The sequence below is a fragment of the Hesperophylax consimilis genome, chromosome 22, assembly GCF_061612785.1.
Source record: "Hesperophylax consimilis isolate HC1 chromosome 22, BYU_Hcon_1.0, whole genome shotgun sequence".
Lineage (NCBI taxonomy): Eukaryota > Metazoa > Arthropoda > Insecta > Trichoptera > Limnephilidae > Hesperophylax > Hesperophylax consimilis.
In genome coordinates, this window is record NC_142857.1 from 22767779 (window position 1) to 22790611 (window position 22833).

General features: G+C 32.9%; 1 protein-coding gene across 1 annotated transcript; it reads left to right on the forward strand.

The window, feature by feature from the left end:
- The first annotated feature begins 1665 nt into the window (after positions 1 to 1665).
- On the forward strand, positions 1666 to 22833 carry LOC149413255 (uncharacterized). Its single transcript, XM_089644863.1, has 6 exons — positions 1666 to 2039; positions 18453 to 18620; positions 19135 to 19216; positions 19297 to 19417; positions 19978 to 20714; positions 22744 to 22833. Exons 1-6 carry the CDS (start codon positions 1875 to 1877, stop codon positions 22821 to 22823), a joined length of 1353 nt encoding a protein of 450 aa, XP_089500989.1. The 5' UTR covers positions 1666 to 1874; the 3' UTR covers positions 22824 to 22833.

A 22833-nucleotide genomic window follows, 5' to 3' on the forward strand; every position in this document is an offset into this window, starting at 1 on the left:
AGTATAATCAATAATGTTAACTAAAATAATTCATACAATTAGTTTTCACTGCTATTGATTTTTTAATGTTCCTCTTCTATAGAAGCTGGCGCTTGTGTCTAGAAGAGTGGTAAGCATCAAGATTAAGAATATTTAGTGTTTGTAATTATGAATATTAAAATATTTATATAATAATGAATATTAGAATATTACGTAGTCCTCATTTTAACACAAACAATTCTCTGATTTATATTTTGAATATTTTGGAAGTGGATCTATTTTAAGTTTAATAACAATAATTCCTCCTACTTGGACAGTCAAAACACTCAAAAAATTAACAATATGCATTTCCTGAACTAAATAAATAACAAAAAAAAACAAAGGAACTCCAAAGAATTGACAAATAATTAAAAATGTATTTTTCTTACGAAAATACATCGACGCATGGTAATCAACAAACCTTTTCATTTTCCTTAACATAATATAATATAATGGTAGCTCTAATTAGTTCCTTTGAACATTGAACAAAGAAAATATTTAGCACCGTATTTCGTTTTCCAATGTTATTGTCGTAGAGGTTTCCTTATATTGTATTTTTATGTGACACCTCAAAAGAGCTAAGTGCATACCGTCTCTGTATTCAGAGGCGGCTCGTGATTTTTGATTGAAAAATTTTTTTTCTACACGGATTTTCAGGAGTTGCTAAAAATCTTCATAAAAAAAAACTGTGAAAAATATGTCACTGTAAGATGCATTTGTAAAAGCTTCTTCAAATAAGCACCTAACAGGTAGCTTAACTAATACGTTACCGATCTTCTTCTACCCCATCTCTTTTCACTTTAATCCTTTAGCCTTAGAACATACTCAAATTGCGGATGCCATAGTCCCACCAGCTTTGCGCAGTCGGTAATTGTATGCGTCATTCAAATAAATAAAATAGAAAAAAAACGTAGAATATATACAATACTTCGATTTCTATTACCTATATAGATTCATTTGATTTCCTCGCCATCTCTAATTTCTACTCCAACATCTATCTCTATTTGTACGCTATTTCTATTTATAACCACACAAGCTGATGTACCCGGTGTTGCACGGGCTTGCAGAAAGTTTTTGAAATCAGATATAAACACCAATTTTCATGTAATTTTAAACATCAAATGTACAAAATTTCACGAAGAAGTATCAAAAAATTCTGATTTATTCTCATGTAAACAGCTTTCTCTTATTTGTCAAGTGTTCAAAATTTCATCAATCTCTGATTAAAATTGCAGATTTGTACAAATAACAAAGTCACGCCGCCGCAGGTACTCTCATTTAATCACAGATAATCACAATACTTAAACAAAACCTTAAATTGGTTTTGTTTTTAAGATAATAAATGAAATTAAAAACAATTTTTTGTTTTCGGAAGCCAGATTTACTCAAACTTCAACTAATCGCGAATACTTAAGTCGGACTGAGACACTCCAAGCATCTCAATAAATATTTAATCAACCGTCGCGAAGATGCATGATAAATAAACATAAAAAAGTCAGGAAAATGAATAATATTTTGTTCAGCTGTTCATTATAGTCTGTTCGGCACAATGTAGTCAATATACACAATGGTGACTAATGGGTGATGCCTAACAAGTTTTATAAAAGTCGTAGTCATTGTGAATTTCAAGTTATTCGCTCAAAAGTTTTTGCCGCGAGTAGATGTCCCGCCATTCGATTCTGTAGAGAACTTCCTCGGAAAGTTTTGACAGAAGGCCGACACGAGCGCGCGCCCTTTTCCAAATTCAAAATTTGAATACGCAGATAAAATATAAAAAAGACTGGAGTTTCATGCTTTCGTCTTTTTTTAATAATTTAATTTCATAGATAAATAAGAACTTTTAAATAATTTTTAAAATGTGTACCGGCGATATTTGCGGGAATGGATTATTCGGCCAGGTGTCAACTATGAGGAATATAAAAATATTATTTGTTTTGGCAGTGTGTCTATGGGGACAAGTTATTTCCCAGTATACAGATTATTGCGCGTTGTGTAGCAACCATACAAGATGCATTTACAGAGTAAGTTCACTTTTTTATTATATCGAAATATGTCAAGTTTTATTTAACATTTAATTATGTTAGTACTTTTACATTGCACAATTGTTTTGTAAGCATTTAAAAAAAAAAGTTTTATAATGTATTTAAAGAAACTTTCACTGTAAATAAATAAAAAATCAGAGGTAAGGTTATTCTATCAGTGTCGCCTTGGTGAGAGACTACAGTTACTGAGTTAAAATCTGAGTAACCAGGTAGTTCCCAACCTTCATCTTTCTTTCTTATTTACATCATCACTTTCTTCATTCTCACAGAATGCCCAAATAATCTGAAATAGGGGATGCCTTAGTCTCACTGGCTCCAGTAATAGAATTTTTGTCACAATGTTTTATGCACTACTTAAGAAAAACCTAATAAGTACGCGTCAAATTCGCTATTTTGAGCCAAATTCGCGTTGGTTTTGGGAAAAGTGGTGGTATTTTGCAACACACAAAGTGATTTATACTTTTTGGTATTTGGTGGCGGTATATACACCTTTTTTAAGTTTTTTTTTATATGTATGGAAAAATGAACATATAGTTTCTGACGTGAAGTGAGCTGTGTCCCGTTTATGAATACTCAAGCTATAAACAAATATATATTTCGAATGTCTAATAATACTTTCTTATTTTCAAATATCAGAAAAACGCGGTGAAAATACGAATTTCGCATGAAAATGCCAAAATTTATTGCAAACGTGACTTTCAGGTCTCTTCTTATGAATCCATTATGTAAACCAAACGTTGCAGCATTACCGCTTCTGGTGCAGTCTCCTATCGGAGGTTGGCTATTTTATTAGGGTTATAATATTCAGCTTGCAGGATGCAGCCCGGAGCAACGCTGAGGAATTGCACTCGTCCAAATTTGTCACATAAATTTCGATGCGGCGAAAAAAATTTAACGTGAAGTCTCTATTTATGATTCATCTTTACTACGAATAAGTTTAAATCTTAAAAACCAAATATGCTTTGTATAAAATGAAACTCTTCCTATCGTTTCCCTTGAGTAGAATTAAAATAAAAATTTTATTAACTTTATGTAAAATATAAGCGTTAGTTAAAAAAAAAAAAATAAGTAACACATTTAAAAAAAACTGTTTTATGGGAAAGATTTGACAGATTCCCTTCTTCACCATCTTTTTTCTTATAAAATTATTCACAAAATAAGTAAAAACCATTACTCTTCATCCGTTTGCCAAATGATTTTTATGCAATACCTGTAATCGTGGTGACATAAGGCACATTACGAATATACATTTTTGGCTTTTGTGTTCCTATTAATACTCGTACATCTTCAGTTATTAGATTTAACTTATTGCGCACCTTTTTACCCTATTTAAGGCGAAGCTTAGTGCCAAATCACTATTTTGATTAAGCTTTATATGAATATCAAAAAATATAATTTAGATAAATTGAAGGTTTTCCAATAGCTTCGCTTGTAATAAAAAACATAAATGCAAACTACTAAAAAATTTTTTTTTTCAATAGAAATATATGAACGCATAAAGGAAACAACTTTAAAAAAATACAGTATTATGGCTAAGATTATCTGTGATAGTTTCACTTGATTAACTTTTTTGCTTTCTTATAAAATTATTTACAAAATAAATAAAAACCAGTTTTTTGCTTGAAATCGAACGTTTCTAAACTCCGTTTGTCAAGCGATATTAATGCCTATTACCTACGATATAGGGTGTACCAAGAATATGCACATTTTTGGCTTGTAGCTTCCTCTTAATAAAGCTTTCGATGATCAGATCGTTCGGTTTTATAATCTTTGAGAATGTTGTGTGACCAGTACCTACTCGTATTGAAAAGAATATCAACTGGCAACATTTATATTTCGATGAAAAAAGTTCCTACCTGCCAATTTAAATAAAAAAGGATTTGAAAAAAGTAGACTAATTAAGTTCGTTTTTAGAAAAAAACAATTTTTTGTATTCTTTTATTTCTATTTATTTACAGCAAATGTCTTTTACATAATAGTTTTTTACATCATCTATGAATAATTGACGCTTTTAGACAGCTGTATTTTAAATACCACGGTTTTTTATTACTAAATTTATAACTTGCCTCGTTTATTAAGTCTAAAGTAGATATATTTTAACATTATTGGTGTTTTTTGTAAATATAATGCTAGGATAGAAAGGTTTATCGACTATAGAACTTATTGTAATGTGAGAAAAGACTGCATTTATACTTTTTTTACGTAAGCACTCGGTTTTAAACCCTATATATTCCTTTACTACTCTTATATATCCTTAGCACAACCAGAATCGCCCCTGAAGTCATTAATTTTATAGTTAAGGACAATTCCATATCCATAAATAGAACCGAAATCATCTCTAAAGTCGTTAATTTCACGTTACAGGTCTCCGGCGATAACGTAAAATTTCCGACATGCACGCTGAGATATTGTACAAGTCGTTCTAAAAAATATTGGGAAATCAATACCTTTCATCCGTTAATAGGGTTTTACTATAATCAGTAGTTGTGTAAATTGACTTATTGATGTTAAAAACTCGTGGAACACGCCCTTTCGACTCGTTCGTTGAGTTTGTTGGCGGTCGGAAGGATTCGGGTGACATCGACAGCCGCCACACCCCCTTCTTACTTCCCGCACGGGAACAATATTTCACACTGATATTGAAAGGAATGTAGACTCTATATTTAAATATAACGCAAGCGCCCCTGGGGTGATATCTCACAAAAGCGGCGCTGTACAAATTGTCCAATAAATAAATGGCTTAAACTGGGTTTTTTCAAAATATTTTTTCCCATAAATGCTTTAAAAGAAAAATAAATCAAAGAAAATGGTGTCGAATTATATATTTACAAGGAGCTTACCGCTCTGCAATGCAGTTATTTGAAGTATCTTTGTTCAATGATTCATTGAAAATATTGACCAATTAAGAGGAACGACTACGCGGCCATTTTCATACAAAACTTAATTTTGGATATCAGGCCAAAATAATAATTTCTTTTTTAAGTAAAGTATAACAAATATTTAGTATAGATATGAGCTATTTTATTTAAATGTATTTTAAGTTATAAAATATAGTGCCATTAAAGAATTCGATTTCGCCATGACATGTCAGACGCAACTTTGGGAATTTTTTGTGCGAATGTTAATCGTTGAAAAACAGTCTTCCTTCCTACCATGATATAATAAAATAATATTGTAAAATAGGCGTTTTTTGGCTATTCGTTTGTAATTTAAATTTAACCCAAACAAAATGATTTTTTTCAATCTATTTCTTTTTATACTAGCTATACCCCGCCATGCCTAGCTGTGGCTAAGTCTATCTGAACATATAGAAAACAATATCGCGTGTTACTTTTACGTCCAACATATGATGCTGTTTTAAAAAAAAAGCATGTTTGTCCAACTGATTACGCCGTTTTTTTTAAAGAGCACGTTTTATGTGTCACAGGCAGAGATGTGCTTTATTTCAAATAAATCCATTTCAAATGGAAATGCAAAATGCAAAATGGGTATTTTCCATTTTGCATTTTAAATGCTTTTCTAAAAACCATTTTGCATTATGCATTTTAAATGCTTTTCTCAATGCATTTTCCATTTTAAATGCTTTTCTCAATGCATTTTCCATTTTAAATGCTTTTTTGCAACATTCTTCCTACTATCTCCACTCATTTTTTTTTCATAAGCCCCAAATATCAGTCGGTCCTCAACCTCGCTATGAGAGATAATTTCCATTTGTCAAGTTGCTCCCTGGTAGGAGCCCTGGCAATTGAGTGACACCATTACAAAAAATACTGATTCAAATACTGAACATGGGTCCATGATGCTGTAATATTAAATGTTAGATAGCAGTTTCTATGTTTTTACGTTGGCAACATTAGTCCTGCGCAATTTTTTTGTGGTTTCATAATCTGTAGTCGTGGTGTTTTTGGATTTACCATCATCTAATATGTTTGTTACACATTGATGTCTATTATTAAGTGACAAAATTGGTTAGAAATTCTATAATTATTTTAATTGTTTGACCTGAGAAATCATTTTGCATTTTCAATGCATTTTGAAAATAGGTATTTTGCATTTTGCATTTGAAATGCCTTTCTAAAAAGTTTTGACCCATTTCCATTTTTCATTTCAAATGGTTTTGGGTACCCATTTTGCACTTCTCTGGTCACAGGTGATATCTATATAATATAGATGTATAAAAACACACACGTATTCGAATGCAAAGTTGTGTCAAACTTTCAAAGCAATCCGTGAAGAACTTTGAGAGATTTAAGATTTGGAACACACGAACATTAACTTCATTATTTAGATAGATTTTAATATATTTATATAGTACGTAAGTTATTGTCGAAATTTGCCTCTAAAATAACAAAGAATCGCGTTTTTAAATAGCTTATGTTTTATAATTTAAAACATAAATAAATATAATAGCTGACATCTGTAATTTGCTATACCTTTTGATATAAAAAATATCTTTGGTTTTGTTGAGTATTTGACCTCAAATCCAAAATTAAGATTTCACAAGATCATTTTCAAAACTCCAATCTCATGATGAAAATGATCTTGTGAATTGAAAATAGTTGCACTGACCTAGAAATTCCAAAATGTAAAAGCTGTGTAAATTTCATTACGACTGAGCTCATAATTTAAGCGTGTTTTCTGATTCATCTAACAAGCATATTATCTGCTTTATTTTTAGAGATGCGAGCGTAGAGCGGTAGAGAGCGTAACAGTATTTATTTAAATATTTCAAGAAACAAGAATGGTAGGGTCGATAAATATTACCGTTTCCTAATCGATAATAGAGAATAAGCAGTGTGGTAGCGAGAATTGTCGGGCCCCTGGGCAACTCATACTGAGCCTTTACAGTCAATGTATTTAAAAAATTAACTGTTCTTGGAACTCACCGATCACATACAAAAAAAATGCATTAGTACATAACACCCGGAATGCGTCAAATCGATTTCAATAAAAAAATACTTTTTTGATTCACTTATAGCTTTGATTCTCGATTGAATCTTAGATTTCTTAACAATATCACAAGATATTAATATTTTTGAATTTTAGAGTGTGATTGTGCTAAGTAAATTTCGAATTGGAAAAAAAAGATAGATTAATTTTCATTTGATGTGTGTAATTCCAGTAGGTGTAATTTTTATAGGATGTTTTTCTCCATTTTTAATTTCGCGCATGTGTACTCACGTGTGTGTAATTTCGTCGTGTAACATGGATTGGTTGGTGAAATTATGGGTTCCATAATAACTCAACACACCTTTATTAAAAACTGATATAAAGTAATTAAAATCGACGAAAAAAATATCGTGTTAACATAACCCACTTTATAAGGGCGAAAGGGTCCCGTTCGAGAAAATGTATTTAGTTTTTAAACAGCTATATCTTTGAAAATAATACATATATTTTGATGAATTTTTTTACCTAGTACTCACCACAACCCAACTATGAAATTGTTGTTTGAAATTAAGCTTACGTTTGTAGTACGATTCCATAATCTGAAGTTGAAGTCAGTGTTGGGCCATTTTTTTTTTTTTTTTTTTTTTTTGTATTTCTTTGGCATATACTATGTAACAATTTCTAGACATTTTTTGTTTTTAATGAGTTTTTATTATTCACAATGTACATTTGTTACGTATAAATTTTTTATTAAATTTTTAAAATAGCTATTTAATGACACGGACGTGTCGAAACCGGTCGCTAATTTTATAAAAAATTTATACGTAACAAATGTACATTGTGAATAATAAAAACTCATTAAAAACAAAAAACAGTGTTGGGCCATTTAGTAAAGTTTTATTTGTAAAAAAATACGTATTCTTTAATTACCTTACAAAAAAGTTTTTTTTTAATCATTACAAAATAACAAAAGACTTTCGTATTTCCGGTGCAATATGTGGAATATTAGTATTACCTGTTCTACGGGTTTAAATATCTCATAGTTTACTTTTGATAAAATATTCCATACAAAAGATAAGGATTTAAAGATATGGGAAGACTTGGTTCGCATTTTTAATTCTCATTCACATCTACATATAGTCGAGACCCGCAAAAAGAGATTGGTATAAAAAAATATTTAAAATTATCGGCTAACAATGCCTTTTCCGCCATTCAAGCAGGACCGGCGTAAAAGGTAGAAAAACCCTTCTCCGACAAAGTGTGCAAACATACGTTACCCATTTAACCAAGTTTTGATTTCATCAATTTTCATGACTTTTTATATCGATTTTTAAAAGTGTGTTGAGTTGATGCTAAAGAAAGTTGGCAAGGATAATGGAAAGAGGATGATCAAGAAGTACCTGGCTATTCAAATTTAGTCACTAAACTTAGGCATTTAAAGCAAGGCCCTCACCAGAGCGCTGTTGAAAGAATCTACCTTTGTGAAGAAATAATTTTGCTTCATAAATTCTACTTTTGAAAATTAAAATAATATTAAGGCGATGCACTACGTCGTGTAGTATTTTAAATTGAGCCGCTATCAATAACAGCCCTTACGTAGATGGCGATAAGGTTTAAATTCCCGCCTAACACCATCCGCCTGTTTTGATTTATGCAAAAAAAAAACATGGCCAAAAAGTGCCTTTTATTTTATTTTGTGGATGTTCAGGCATAAACATTAATTTTTTTTTCGATCATTTTATAAATAACTTCATTTGCCACATTATACAATAAAAAACATAACCGAAAATGGGTTCGTAAGTAGGAGATTTTGAACTTTAAAGCAGTTTTCATAGGCCTTTACATAATTTTTTTCTGGGCTTATAAAAAGACTTATGTAAAAAATACTCGATTATTTCAAAGGCCCAGATGTATTGTACTCGCAGTATTTAATTAAAGCATCTGAAACATTTCTAGGCGACCAAATTATCAAACCAAAAACACGTGATTTTGAATTACTACGTATGGCATCGCCTTAAGTGGAGATTTCAGTTTTTCTTCATTTGATTTCAGCTTAACCCTTTCCAGTCCGGTCTAGTATATCTAGATACCGCAATTACTCAAATAATTAAAATGATAAAAAAATATAATTTTTGTCTTCAAAATTGTATGAAATTTAATAAGGGTTCCGATTTCCAAATTAATTAAGGAGTCTGGGTAGGTAAATCAATAGATAAGTACATATTTATAAATACAGCTTGTTTAGTATAAATAAAAAAACGGACTCGTGACTCGTGATTCAGATAACACGAATTTCGTAATAAAAAAACTCAGTTCATATTATTAAATTCGTGATAAAACGGATTGATTGATGAACTCTAGAAATTCAAAATCATCGAGTCATTGACCGCACATTTTCAGTTTTGGTCAAGAAGACCTGACCTTTAATAGAACTGGATAATCATTCACTTGAGAGATCAACATAATATGTATTAAGTTAAAGTTAGTGTTCAATTATAGTATTGCCGTGTTATGTATACACGAGGAATTATTATTCTAACATTTACATACATTATGTAATGTGCTAATCATGTAAATGTACGGTGGGCCAAGAAAATATGGATATTATTTTTTTTAATAATTGATGGCAGTTTTTTGGAATTAATTGATTTTTTTTAAATGATTTTTATGTGACCACCACACAAGAGTGACAACTACCTGAATCCAGAGGGTATATGGCATCCATAAGATCATACACGGAGATAAATGAGTATGGCTGATTTATTAAATTCCTGTAAAAAACGGGACTGCAGGCTGTTTCCTAATAAACAACTGCACCTATGTTTGTCCTGATATTATATAATTAAATGACGAAGTGCGAATCCGAAGACGCGATCACACATTCGTGTTTAACTTAATGTTTATAAGGAAACCACAATTAATTTATTAAATGCCTGCAATCCAGTTTTTAACCGTATTACGAAGAGTTTGAAGAGATTCTTAATAAATTAGCAATATTTTATATCGGTAAGTTTTCAAGTGAGTAAAACTTACTAAACCTCAACCTTTTCTTTGAAGTGTAGTTTAAAATGAACGGAAAAAATAAAGGTGTAACAGGCAACGGAACTAGGAAAACGGAAGTTCAGATATGACAATGCAAATATCTTCGAAAAAAAACGAGAAACTTGAATTATCTCGAAAACGTAGTGAGTATTTGAGCGCGAAAATAAATAATCCAAAAATTGAGAGATCTACACCAGAAACACTAATAATTTTTAAAGTTTAATAAAGTTCTTCATTCGAAAGGGAATTTGGATCTCTATTATTTGCCACAAAAATTATAATTACAAATTTCGTTATAAAGACAATTGATAATATTTGTTTTGTTTTTCTGTTTTTTATTAGTTTCTCCGGTAATAAATCTTTTTTTTTAAAAAAAAGACATTAAAAAAATTAAAATTGAACGGGGGTAAATAGAATAATATAAATAAGTGGTCTCAACGTGGCCTAACCACAGTTTGAAAATGGCCTTGCACGCCGAAACAGCTATCACAATAATAAGTAAAAACTTAGCATTATTAAATTTGATTTACATTAAATTTAAAAAAAAATTTATGGAGTTTCACAATTTATACACAAAAACAATTAAAGCGATGCACTACGTCGTGTAATATTTTAAATTGAGCCGCTATCAATAACAACCCTTACGTAGATGGCGATAAGGTGTAAATTCCCGCTTAACACCATCCGCCTGTTTTAATTTATGCAAGAAAAAAATATGGCCAAAAAGTGCCATTTATTTTGTTTTGTGGATGTTCAGGCATAAATATTATTTTTTTTTTCGATAATTTTATAAATAACTTCATTTGCCACATTATACAATAAAATCATAACCGAAAATGGGTTTCTAAGTAGGAGATTTTGAACTTTAAAGCAGTTTTCATAGGCCTTTACATTATTTTTTTCTGGGCTTATAAAAAGACTTATCTAAAAAATACTCGATTATTTCAAAGGCCAAAATGTATTCTACTCGCAATATTTAATTAAAGCATCTGAAACATTTTTGGGTGACCAAATTTTCAAACCAAAAACACATGATTTTGCATTACTAGGTATGGCATCGCCTTAATAATTAATTAATGACAATATTTGTTTTTTATAATTTTTTATTTATTTGATTTGTGATGTTTTAAATCCCAATAAAATCCTAGAAAAATGTTTTATATAATTATGTTTTCGGATAAATCATCACATATTTTCGTAATTTAACCGGTATTTCATTTGAAGGTGCGAGGAACTAGAGTCAACGATTATCGTTTTTAAGCGTAGCGCGAGAACAAGTCGTTTTTACGATTTGTTCTTGATTAGCTCACTGTTACGCTCGACTGTTGTATGATATGCCAGCTCCTGTGTTTCATCCCTCTTACGAAAATGGTCTATTAAAGACCAAGCTCGACTCTTTCTTTCATTAAAGTTTCTAAACACCGCAGCGCATGTCTGAAGTTCACACAAAGAAAACAATAGATTCTTTCAGAACTTCGGCTTCGAAGAAAGTCGTAAAAGCGTTAAAAAATATGTCAATGACTTTTTCACCCAACCAGTATTTTTTATTAAAGTTTTAAGTGCAAATCAAGTTTGTCAACATTATGGAACGGCTTTACTGATTTGTGATTAGGTTTGCTAATGCCGACACGAATTTCAACTGAATCCTTCGCTAATTAGATGGTAATTCTATTCTATTAAATGGGGATTTTTTGCTACTAGGCCACGAATGCTCCTAACAATGGCCCTCGCCCATTGAGTGAATTTCTCTGATAGCAGAGTCTAAAAATTTGTGTAAAAGTTTTTGAAACTGAGAAATTCTAAGTATTGTATATTTTCTTTTGAAAATTTTCTCATCGGGAATGCTGTTCGAAAACTTCAACGGTTTCGTTTGAAAATAACAGAGGGCACCACTTCCGTTTACAAAACTCCTAAACTGTACAGTCAATAAGATAATACATAACACTGTCGACCGCTTCCCTAAATTTTCGACCAGTCAGTTTATTAGTACCTACCTATAAATTTAAATACCCGCTTAACACGAGCCGCCTGTTTTGATTTTTGAAGTAAAAGAGCATTGCCAAAAAAGGGGTTTTATTTTATTTTGCGAAGTTCGGGCACAAATATTGAAATTTTAAACTAAGAATTTAATTTGCCACATTAAACAATAAAACCATAACCGACAAGTAGGTGCTCGTAAGTAGGAGATTTTGAACTATAAATCAGTTTTTTAAGGACTGATACAGTCATGTGATTTTATGTGAATCCCAACTGCTACCAACCGTCTGGAGCCAGTGAAACTATGACATCTGTAAGGCTGAAGAAGAAGATGGGAAGAGGAAGGTGGAGTATCTGGCTATTCAGATCTGGTCACCAAACACGGCTAAAGTCATTTCAAACAACGTTTCAATTCAGAATGGTGGTCTTACACAAGACCAATACTGAGAGTATCTTCCACTCTGGAACTTGCCGCAAGTTATATTATTTTAAATGAATAAATTATGATATATCGCAAATTGATCAAATTAAGTTTTAACTGTGCACACCATTATTTGAACCTGCGACCTTCGGATTGCTAGTCGAGGGCGTTTCTCGGGGCTATGTTGGTTTTGGAGTAAAGTTTTAAGTTGAAAATTAAAAGATAGTTTCTGAACTGTCTGTCTGTAAGTGACGTTGAAAATGTCGACGGTCAATGCGGAATCGTTAAGCAATTGACTCGTTCTGTTGATTGCCTAGTTCTGATAGGCAGAAGTCCTCGCTTTCGGAGCATACAAAAGTGCGTGAAATCTCCCACGATTACACTTGTCAGGCACATATAAGTCAACGGCTTTCAGCATAGACAAAATCTCAAATGGCATTTAAAGAAACAACGTTTTTTTTCATACCTGTAACATGTTAAATAACAGAACCAGATGTGGTTTTCATAATTTTCGGAGCATTCATGAATTTCATATAATAACTTTTTAAATCGGCAAAGATAATCTCTATCATTTTTAATAACTTACAATGTGTTTAAGTAAACTATATTTTATTTTGATAGAATTTTGCAATGTAAATATAAATAACCAGAATTTGCTCAAAAGGACTTAAAGAAATTTTATTTTTATGGGTTAAAACCGTCGATATATTTAATATTGTTGTTCGATGTTTAAACGACATAATTTACGAGTTCTTTTTTATACGAACAGAGGACCTTTACATTATGTAAATATTGCCCACCATTCACTTAAATGAAATAAATAAACTAGAACAAGAGTCGAATATCAACTTTCGTGTCAGGTGTGCAAAGTAGGTTGGGAAAACTCGTAAATTCACGCCTGAATAGTAAAAACAACCCAGATTAACGCTTTTGCTGTTACCATGTAGAGTTTTCAGGGTCATTCATATTATATTTTAGAAATATTCAGTTAAGTGCACGGGGATTTTGATCCACATTATATAATTCTTCTTCTTTTGTATGGTGGGGGGGTCAGAGGGGGACATCTAGGTCTGCGAGCCAGTCTAGGGCCTCAGGCGTCGCCCTGTGGACCTCATCAATCCCGCCGAGGAATGAATGGAGCGGGCATTCGTTGACCACATGTTCGGTGGTCTGCACCGCACCACATTCACACATCGACGACTCTTTAAGGCCCCATCTGTGCATCATGTGGGCACAGCGGCTATGGGAGCACCTTCACCTATTGATGGCGGACCATGTTTTGCGAGGCAATGAGAACCCAGGCTGTCTCTCGGTGGGGTCCTGTATGAGTATGTATATAATTGGGGTAACACTGGATGTTAAATTAAACTTTATCCAACACACTGATGACATCATTAACAAAGCCAATAAAATGCTGGGATTTATAATTCGCATAGCAAAACCTTTCCACAACATAAACACTCGATATTCTTTACACCTCATATATTCGCCCGCACCTGGAACACTGTACACCGATCTGGACTCCTTTATACCAAGCCCATATCGAAAGAATAGAAAGAATTAAAAAAAATTTAAACACATAAATTTAAAAAAAAACTTACACTTCTCAAATTATACCGAATCCATTAAATTTCATAATTTTAACTCCCTCCAAACACGACGACTAATTTTTGATCAAATCTTTTTAAAATCCTAAATAATGGTCTGGACTCACCAGAACTTACCAATTTAATAAATCTTCATATTCCGTCTAGATCAACCCGACAATCTGATTTATTTTATCTACCCTCGTGTAGAACAAACATTCGAAAAAATTCCCCAATTCCTCGTATATGTGCACAATATAATACAAAATTTTACAGCATTGACATTTTTGGTAATAACCTAAAGAAATATCGATATGAAGTAATGCGTACGATCGATTATTAATATGAGAGTATGGAATGTATCGGGAGCATCTCCTATCCTCTTCCTATTTTCCTCTTCCTCTCCCCTTCCTTTAACACCAAATTAATTTTAAGATATTAAAACTTCATTTCTAATATACTTTAACATAAGAAACTTCTGTGGCTTGACTTCAGTTAACTTGTATAATATATTTATATCTATCATTGTATATTATATAAAAGCTGTTTGTTTCTTACAAAATAATTAAATAATTAAGAGGAAGCCACAGGTCAAACATGTAATTCTTAGTGTGCCATATATCGCCACTAATATAAGTAATACGTGGTGTTTACTCTATTAGTTAGTGTTGCTGGAATAAGCCCTACGCAACATGCCCGAAGGACCAGTCCCAGAACTATGTTAATTGCAGTGTTATAAAGGACAATTTATTTTTAATGCATCCGCTGAACTTGACAGACAGTATTCCTAAATTTTTAAACATGGGCTTCTGGAACATAAGAAAAACACAGATTGGATTATTAGACAAAAAGGAACTCACCTGTCGCAGTTGGGGCCAGTCTGCCAAATTCTGGATGCACTCGAAATATGAATATTAAATTATACTCACAATTGTAGGGTAACTTATAGAGAGTTCACATCTCCAGAAAATAGCAAAAATATGTACAGTTCCCCACATTTACGTGCGACTGGCAACATTACAACCTCCCGCGAGATGCCTCACACTGAAACCATTTCATTCTCTCTCCAGTGGTCAAGCCGCCGGATTAGTCCTAAATCTCCACTAACGTACGCGATCTGTTTTGTTCATAAAACTATTGTAACGTGAGTTTTGTTAAAATAAAAACTAAATTGAAAATATTCGAATTTTCATTTTTACACACCGAGAGTAATCACGCACAGAATCATTTAGCCAACAACCCATTAAAATTGGCGATAATCACAATCCTATAAACAATAATTTATTCCAAGGTTGTGGTTATGTTATACGTCAATCTTCCCTGTTTGAGGTACTATTTTATACAATATTTAACAATCCGCGGTCTCCAGTAATTGAAACATCCACCCGTTCCGTCCGAGGTGTCAATTTACACCATATATAATAATCCTAGGGTCTCCCGTAATTCAAACATCCGTCCTTTCCGTCCGAGGTGTCAATTCACACCATATTTAATATTCCGCGGTCTGCAGTAATTCAAACATCAGTCCGAGGTGTCAATTTGCACCATCCGAGCACCAAGCTTCACTGAGCCTTCTGTCACATTTATTGACATCTTGCTACAGCAATTGTGGGTAGGTAGGACAATTACAGGATTTGAGAATTCATATCCACCAATTCTTATATATATTGCGTGAACAATACGCATAAAAACCGCTTGGCAAAAACCTAGAAACGCTCGATTTCAAGCACAAAAGCAGTTTTAAATGATTATGTAAATATTTTTTTAAGAAAGAAAAAAGTTAGTTAGAGGAAACTGTAATAGATAATCTTAACCAAGTTGTTTATATGCTTTTATAAATTTCAATGAAAATACATTTTTAGTAGTTAACGCTTATATTATAAAGTAATTAATGCTTTTGTGTTAATTGTACTTTTTTGTTCATAATGTAAAACCGATTGATCTAAATAGTGATTTCACAAACACGACGATAGTTATATTCTACGTATTCATAGATGGCGCTAATTGATTTATTTTTATTAAAATACATTTTGCAATGTATATAATATTGGATTGAATCATGGGTACAATATTATATTTTTATGCCTTTCTCGAAAGAATTGAGCTTTTAAACGAACAGACTATTTATTCATATTGATATTGCGTATGTACGGGCTCAAACAAATAATTTATCTTAATATTGTAAAGCAATACCTTGCAAAAAGCGTATTTTAATAAAATAAATTAATTAACGCCATCTATGAACACGTAGAATATAACGAGCGTCGAGCTTAGCCTTACGGTAGAGTTGATGTTTTATTAAAATACAGTTTGTGCAAGTTATGTTTTAAAATAATAAGAAGAATTATTTTTTTGCGCCCTTACATAGTAATATAAATATGTATAAATAATTTTGTCTGAAAAAATACTCAATTCTTTCAAGAAAGGCATACAAATAAAATATTGTATCGGCGAATCAATCCTTGATTAAATTTCAATGCTTCTTTCTGATTTTCAATCTTGGCGGTAGCCAAAAATTGGTAGTAGATAACATATGAACATATGACTTGTCTGTTAACATAGGTACCTATTTATTTCTAGTTTCATTAAATTCATCACTTATGTTACAAGATTATTATTTAATATCTCTATTCAACACGACAACATGAATGGAAACCTTTTTTTCCTCAAAATGAATATTCTAGACGATGTAGGAATTAATAAATATTTGCATATTATCATTTTGTAATGAATTGATGGTTAGTTCAAGAAAGGTTAAATATTTTTCAGGGCAGATCTGCCCTGATGATGGACACTGCAACGCTGTCCGAAACGTCGGCTAAAGAAGGAGTTAGCGCAACACGGCATAACACCCCAAAAACAAACAACAAAAATGCTTTTGGCCGTGAGAATCTAAAAACTTACAAGGTTAAATATTGGTCAAAAGTAAAAAGATTACTATTTAAAAAAATGTCTTTCGGAACGATGTTAGACTAAAATCTATCTTGATAAAGTTTTAAAACTTTGACTAATCCGTTAACGAATAAAGATTTTTGTTAATATCGTACAAAAGTTATTATTTATGAACAGAACCTGCAATTGGTACAACAAAAAACTTGCAAATATAGACATACATGCTGATATATTCACTGCTAGTTACTATAGTAACAGAAGTTAATTGTATCTCATTTTAGGTATGAATAGCAAAAAATCACGATGGTTGAATTAATTGTACCTCATTTTATCTTTAAATTGCTCCTTTATTATTTTTTTATTTAAAAAAATATTCAACAGGCAACATTCCCTCATCCTTTTCTTCCTCCATCCTGCTCCAACGCCAAAATCTGTTTCCTACTCTATCCATCCTGTATACTTATAAATACATATATTTTTGAATAATTCATTATATAAGTTTATTACATTTTTCTACTTCCATTTTTTTTATACTTGTTACTTAGTTCTGCTTTTAAATTTCGTATTTAATTCTTCTTTTTATATTTAAGTCTACATTCACTAAATACTCGGTTGTATATTACTAATTCAACCATCTATGAACATTTATCATTGGTATGTTTATTTTCCATCCTCTGCTGTAAATTAAATTAAAATTAAGACTGTTTATGTTCCTTAAAATAAATAAATAAAGAGTCCCAAATGCTCCCAACTTCTGCAGGCAATTATTGGGGTAAGTTGTGTGGCTGAGGGGAGAGGGGAGAGGGGAGAGAAAGGAGATGGGAAATAGGAAGGTGGGGAGGTACCGTGCTTTTCAGATTTGGTCACCTAAAAGGTTAACGTCATTTCAAGCAACGAACGTTGGCTCAAAGAGGAGAAGAAATCACAACACGGCTTAATTAATTAACATAATACAGGGTTTTCCAATAAGAGGTGTTATTTTGATATTCAATCGTAAAAGATCAATGGTTTCGTTACTTGTGTGGCACGTAACGCCGTTTTGTTGAAAGTAAACGTTGTACAGATCAATACCATCCAATTCCGGCCATAAAAAATCATTAATCATCTCTCGATAGCGCAATCCATTCACCGTAACTGTTGATCCAGCCTCATTTTCGAAAAAATAAGGTCAAATGACTCCGCCGGACCATAAACCGCACCAAACAGTCACACATTGAGGATAGAGAGGCTTTTCAACAATAACTCTTGGGTTTTCCGAGCCACAGATGTGACAATTTTGCTTGTTGACGAAGCCACCGACGTGGAAATGGGCCTCATCACTCAAGATGATTTACTTTTGATTCACTCAAGTGAATTTTAATAATTTCAATCAATGCGTTGTTGAAGCGTATATCGTTCCATTTTTACTAATGGCGTCGTTTCTACTTGTCAAATGTCAAAAAATGACAGCTTCAAAAGTAACATCTACCGAAATAGCGGGCTATTCAAAATTACACCTCTTATTGGAAAACCCTGTACTTTTGTATATGTTTGAAGTATTGACGATCAAATGGATTTTAAATATATCGTGTTTTTCTTGTTCAGGGTCTCGGCAGCAAGTGCGGATACACCTCAGTGGGGGGTTCCCTGTCGGAGGCCGAGAAGCAGGTGATTCTGGACACGCACAACAGCCTCCGCGCTCTAGTGGCCCTTGGGGGCGAGACCAGAGGCTATCCGGGCCCCCAGCCCTCCGCTACTGACATGCAGTACTTGGTAAGTCGAATACACTTCAGTTATATGGCCATACATGCACCCTGCATTATTGAACAATGACTGTAATCTGGTACAATTATGCACTCTTTAATTCTCTAATTTATTGTCGTACCTACAATCATTTCGATAACCTTGATGCAGTACGATTTAGAGTTTTTAAAACATCTGATATATACAAAATAACCAAAGTCCGAGATAAGATCCTTGTGGAATTCCTGATGGTATATTATAGAAACGTGAGGAGAAACCTTTAGCTCTAACTGCTTGACTTCTGTTTGGGACATATGATTTGATCCATTTTAAAATCTACGTAGATGGAGTCTATTTGATTGATTATATATTCGAGCTAAATATTATATAGATCGAATATAAAATCTGTGCGTTTCAGTAGGTTTGGCTAGATAGACCGTGTTTTTGAAGAGTTTGGAGAAATCGTTCCAAGTGTATACATTTTCATCCAATACCGTTTTAATAGTTTTTTTAATCCATTATGTATATATTTATTGTGTTGCAGACATGGGACGATGAGCTAGCCCGCACAGCACAGGCCTGGGCAGACCAATGTGACTTTGGCCACGATGCCTGCAGATTGGATCGTAAGCACATCAACACAAAACTCTTTGTGCTTAATTAATAGAACTTGCTGAGTATTAACATCTTTTATTTCCCTTTGTAGCTCGATTCTCAGTTGGCCAGAACGTGTTCCTGTCTGAGGGAGGAGTTCCCTGGGAACAAGCCCTTCTCTCATGGTACAGCGAGGTGGAGTTTATGGATGCTGCTAATGTCGACAACTTTATGTAAGTATCAAATTTTGTCATTTTGACAGCTTAACTTTGCGAGCGGCTGAATAGTTTTATAATTTTTCATGAAATTATTGATTAATATAAAATCATCTATTTCTGCGAAAAAATAACTGTTCCCTAGAAAAGTTCATCAGACTTTTGAACGGCAGGTTATAATTCTATGTTAACTAGCTATAGTTGTCAAAACCAAACATATCAGTTTGAGTGGAAGATACTCTCAGTATCGCCCTGGTGTAAGACCACCATTCAGAATTGAAACGTTGCTTGAAATGGCTTTAGCCGTGTTTGGTGACCAGATCTGAATAGCCAGGTACTTCCCCACCTTCCTCTTCCCCATCTCCCTCCCCTCCCCAATACCCTCAGCCTCACAACATACCCCAATTGGGGATGCCATAGTCTCACTGGCTCCAGACGGGAGCAGTTGGGACTCTTGTGCGGTATTACTGTAAAAAAAAAAAAAAAAATATATCATTTAACTTGTCTGAAAACCTTATATTTTTAACAGATCTCTTTTTTTCGTGGTTGTTTTAAAGGCGTTTTTGTTTTACTTCTAGTTTTGATGAGGTGACTGGACACTACGCTCAAATGGTTTGGGGAAACACTCGTCGTATCGGCTGTGGCAAGAGAACTTACCCCCAAAGACCAAAACGCTATTACAAAAGAGACATTAGCCACGCTGAAGAATCCACCCCGCAGTTGGACGAGCACTTCCGAGAGGCTCAAGAAGAAAACATCAGACAAGCCAGAAGAATCGGTAACTACCAATCAAACAGCAGAAACCAATTTGGACAAGATAAAGGGTACCAAAACAGTGATCAATATCAACAAAACTACTACGCACAACAACCTACGGCAACAAATAACCAACAATACTACTATTCAGAAGAACCACAGACACCAAAGCCTGTTCAACAAACCTCTGATATCCACAAGAAGCAATTGAAGTTTTACAAAAATTACTTGGACCAAATGAAACAATTGGATTCTCCCTACCTTAGTTACGAAAATAAATACAAATTATTCAAAGAGCTTGAACAAAAGCACGAGCTTTTGTCAAACATCCATACCAGAGTTTTGTACCACGATCAGAGGTTAAAGGACAAGATTGCAAGAACCAAGAAGTTAAATCCTTACATCCAGAAGGGATATTCGTTCCAACCAGACCACACGGTAGTTTCAGGGAAGGAGTTTGAGTATTACGTTTGTAATTATGGACCAACTGGACTGTATCCCGGAGCGAGGATGTATACTAAAGGATATAATAGCTGTCCTTATGGTGGTCTATGCGCTGGTAAGATATCAAATCCGTTCATTTTAACTCTCAAACAATTATATCACTTGATTACTGCTTTTTCTATTCGCTCGTGCATAATCAATTTTCGCAGTACTCTCCCTATTCCGTTCTCATGTAGCAAATATTTCAAATGTGTTGGGTACGTTTTTTGCCACAGTACAACAGATCAAGTTATTTGGGGTTTTCTTCTATCGCCAAACATATCGGGCCTTAGAGAAATATCACCTTCGTTATGCAAAATAATTTATTAACTTTTATTTAATACCTAAATAATGTATAAAACCATAAACGAGAATCCGGTTTTCGAGCTTGGCGGGGAGTCAAAAATGTTTTTTTGATGTAGGCAATCATATTATGATCAATGATAAAATGTCCATAATCACAACATTGATGACTGATACCATATGAATGAGTCATTCTGAATCTGTTAACATGGGTACCTGTTTATATCTTGTAACATTAAATTCAGCACTTATGTTACAAGATTATTATTTGTTTATCTTTGTTCAACACCACACTATGAATGAAAACCAGCTTTTTTAAATCAAAATGAATATTCTAAACAGACGTAAGAATTAACAAATATTTCCACATTACCATTTTGTAATAAATTGATGGTTAGTTCAAGAAAGTTTAAAAATTTGTCTACAATAAAAAGTTGATTATTTAAACAAAAAAAAAACTGTTTTTTGGAATGGCGAACATGCCCATAATAGATTTAAATTTTCCGGCAAACGTTCTCAAAGTCGAAATTATTTATTGAACTGGTAATCAATTTCATTGGCCTATCTGGGGGTCTAGCACAGTGAAATCGATGACTTTACACTATCGAATTGATTGGCTTAACTACCGATTTATCGAGCACGGTCGCGCTGTTGATACCCAGACCAATGTTGATAATGCAATAAATCAGAATTCGATATTCGCCGGCTTGGTGCACCTCTCTATGAATTGACATTCCTAAACGTTAACAATACCAATAAATTGACAATGTCGAATTGAAATATTAAATTTAATATTCATTGGAAGTACGCATGTACTTTTTGACACTAAAAATGTAGTTAATAAGTTCATAATATGAGTATATTATGCCATATCTATATAGCACTCTTATATACATATTTACTTTTTCTTCTATCAGAAACTGTTCTATTAATGTAACATTAGTTTTTCAACAATGTCATTGTTAATAACTTACATATAGGTATTTTACTTACTAATGATATATTATATATTCTGTAATTTTTTTGATGAAATAAATAAATTTAAATGAGGTCATTAGTCATAACCAGTGGCGGCTCGTGACTTTTGGTTGCGTTAGAGCGCTAATATTACAAAAAATGGCATTATTGATATTGTTGTAGCCGAAAAAGTGTTTCTTATTTTTTAGAAATTTTTTTAAATGAAGATTTTCAGGAAATCTGTGCACCCACAGCCAAACTTAAATTTTATGAAAATTGGACTAAACAACATCAATTATGTCAAAATTTACAAACAAGTACTCTATCACTCTCAAAAGTCACGAGCCGCCACTATGCATAACTCATAACCAATAACTTTTGTTTCTCGAAGCTGAAACGGATTCAATTGATCGCGTCTTAGATTCATTAATGAGGTCTAAGTGTTGTGTATACGATTTCTTTCAGTTCTAAGAGCTCAATTAGTACACACCCATTCATTTTATTAATGTTGCGAGTTATTTTACATAATGAACGACATTATCCAAAAAGTTGTGCATATTGACAGCGCGCTAAAAGTGGCGGCTTTTGTCTACCGACCGTCGGAATCATATTCTGACCGTGCTTGCAAATATGGCTTACTGACAGGTACTATCTATCGATCGATCGTCCGTGCAGTTATTTAAATTCACAAGATTAGCATCCTTTCAAATGGACATTGATTGTACTTTTAAAAATATAAATTTATCTGTGTTTGAAACCCTCTTTGTCACCAAGGGAATCGATTGGAAGTTATTGGAAGCTATACTGTAACCGATTATCTAATATGATTTTTCTTTTATTTTCAGATCCTCTCACCGTTTCATATTACTCAGGACTTGATAGAGAAAACGATCCAATACTATCACTTCTCAACGACAGTAAATGATGAAGGAAAT

Excerpts from the sequence above, each read along its gene's own strand:
- LOC149413255 (XM_089644863.1), top strand. The coding sequence starts at position 1,875 with ATGTGTACCGGCGATATTTGCGGGAATGGATTATTCGGCCAGGTGTCA. Across the intron at positions 18,621-19,134 it reads CTACTGACATGCAGTACTTG|ACATGGGACGATGAGCTAGC; the intron begins GTAAGTCGAATA and ends ATTGTGTTGCAG. Across the intron at positions 20,715-22,743 it reads TTATGGTGGTCTATGCGCTG|ATCCTCTCACCGTTTCATAT; the intron begins GTAAGATATCAA and ends TTTTATTTTCAG.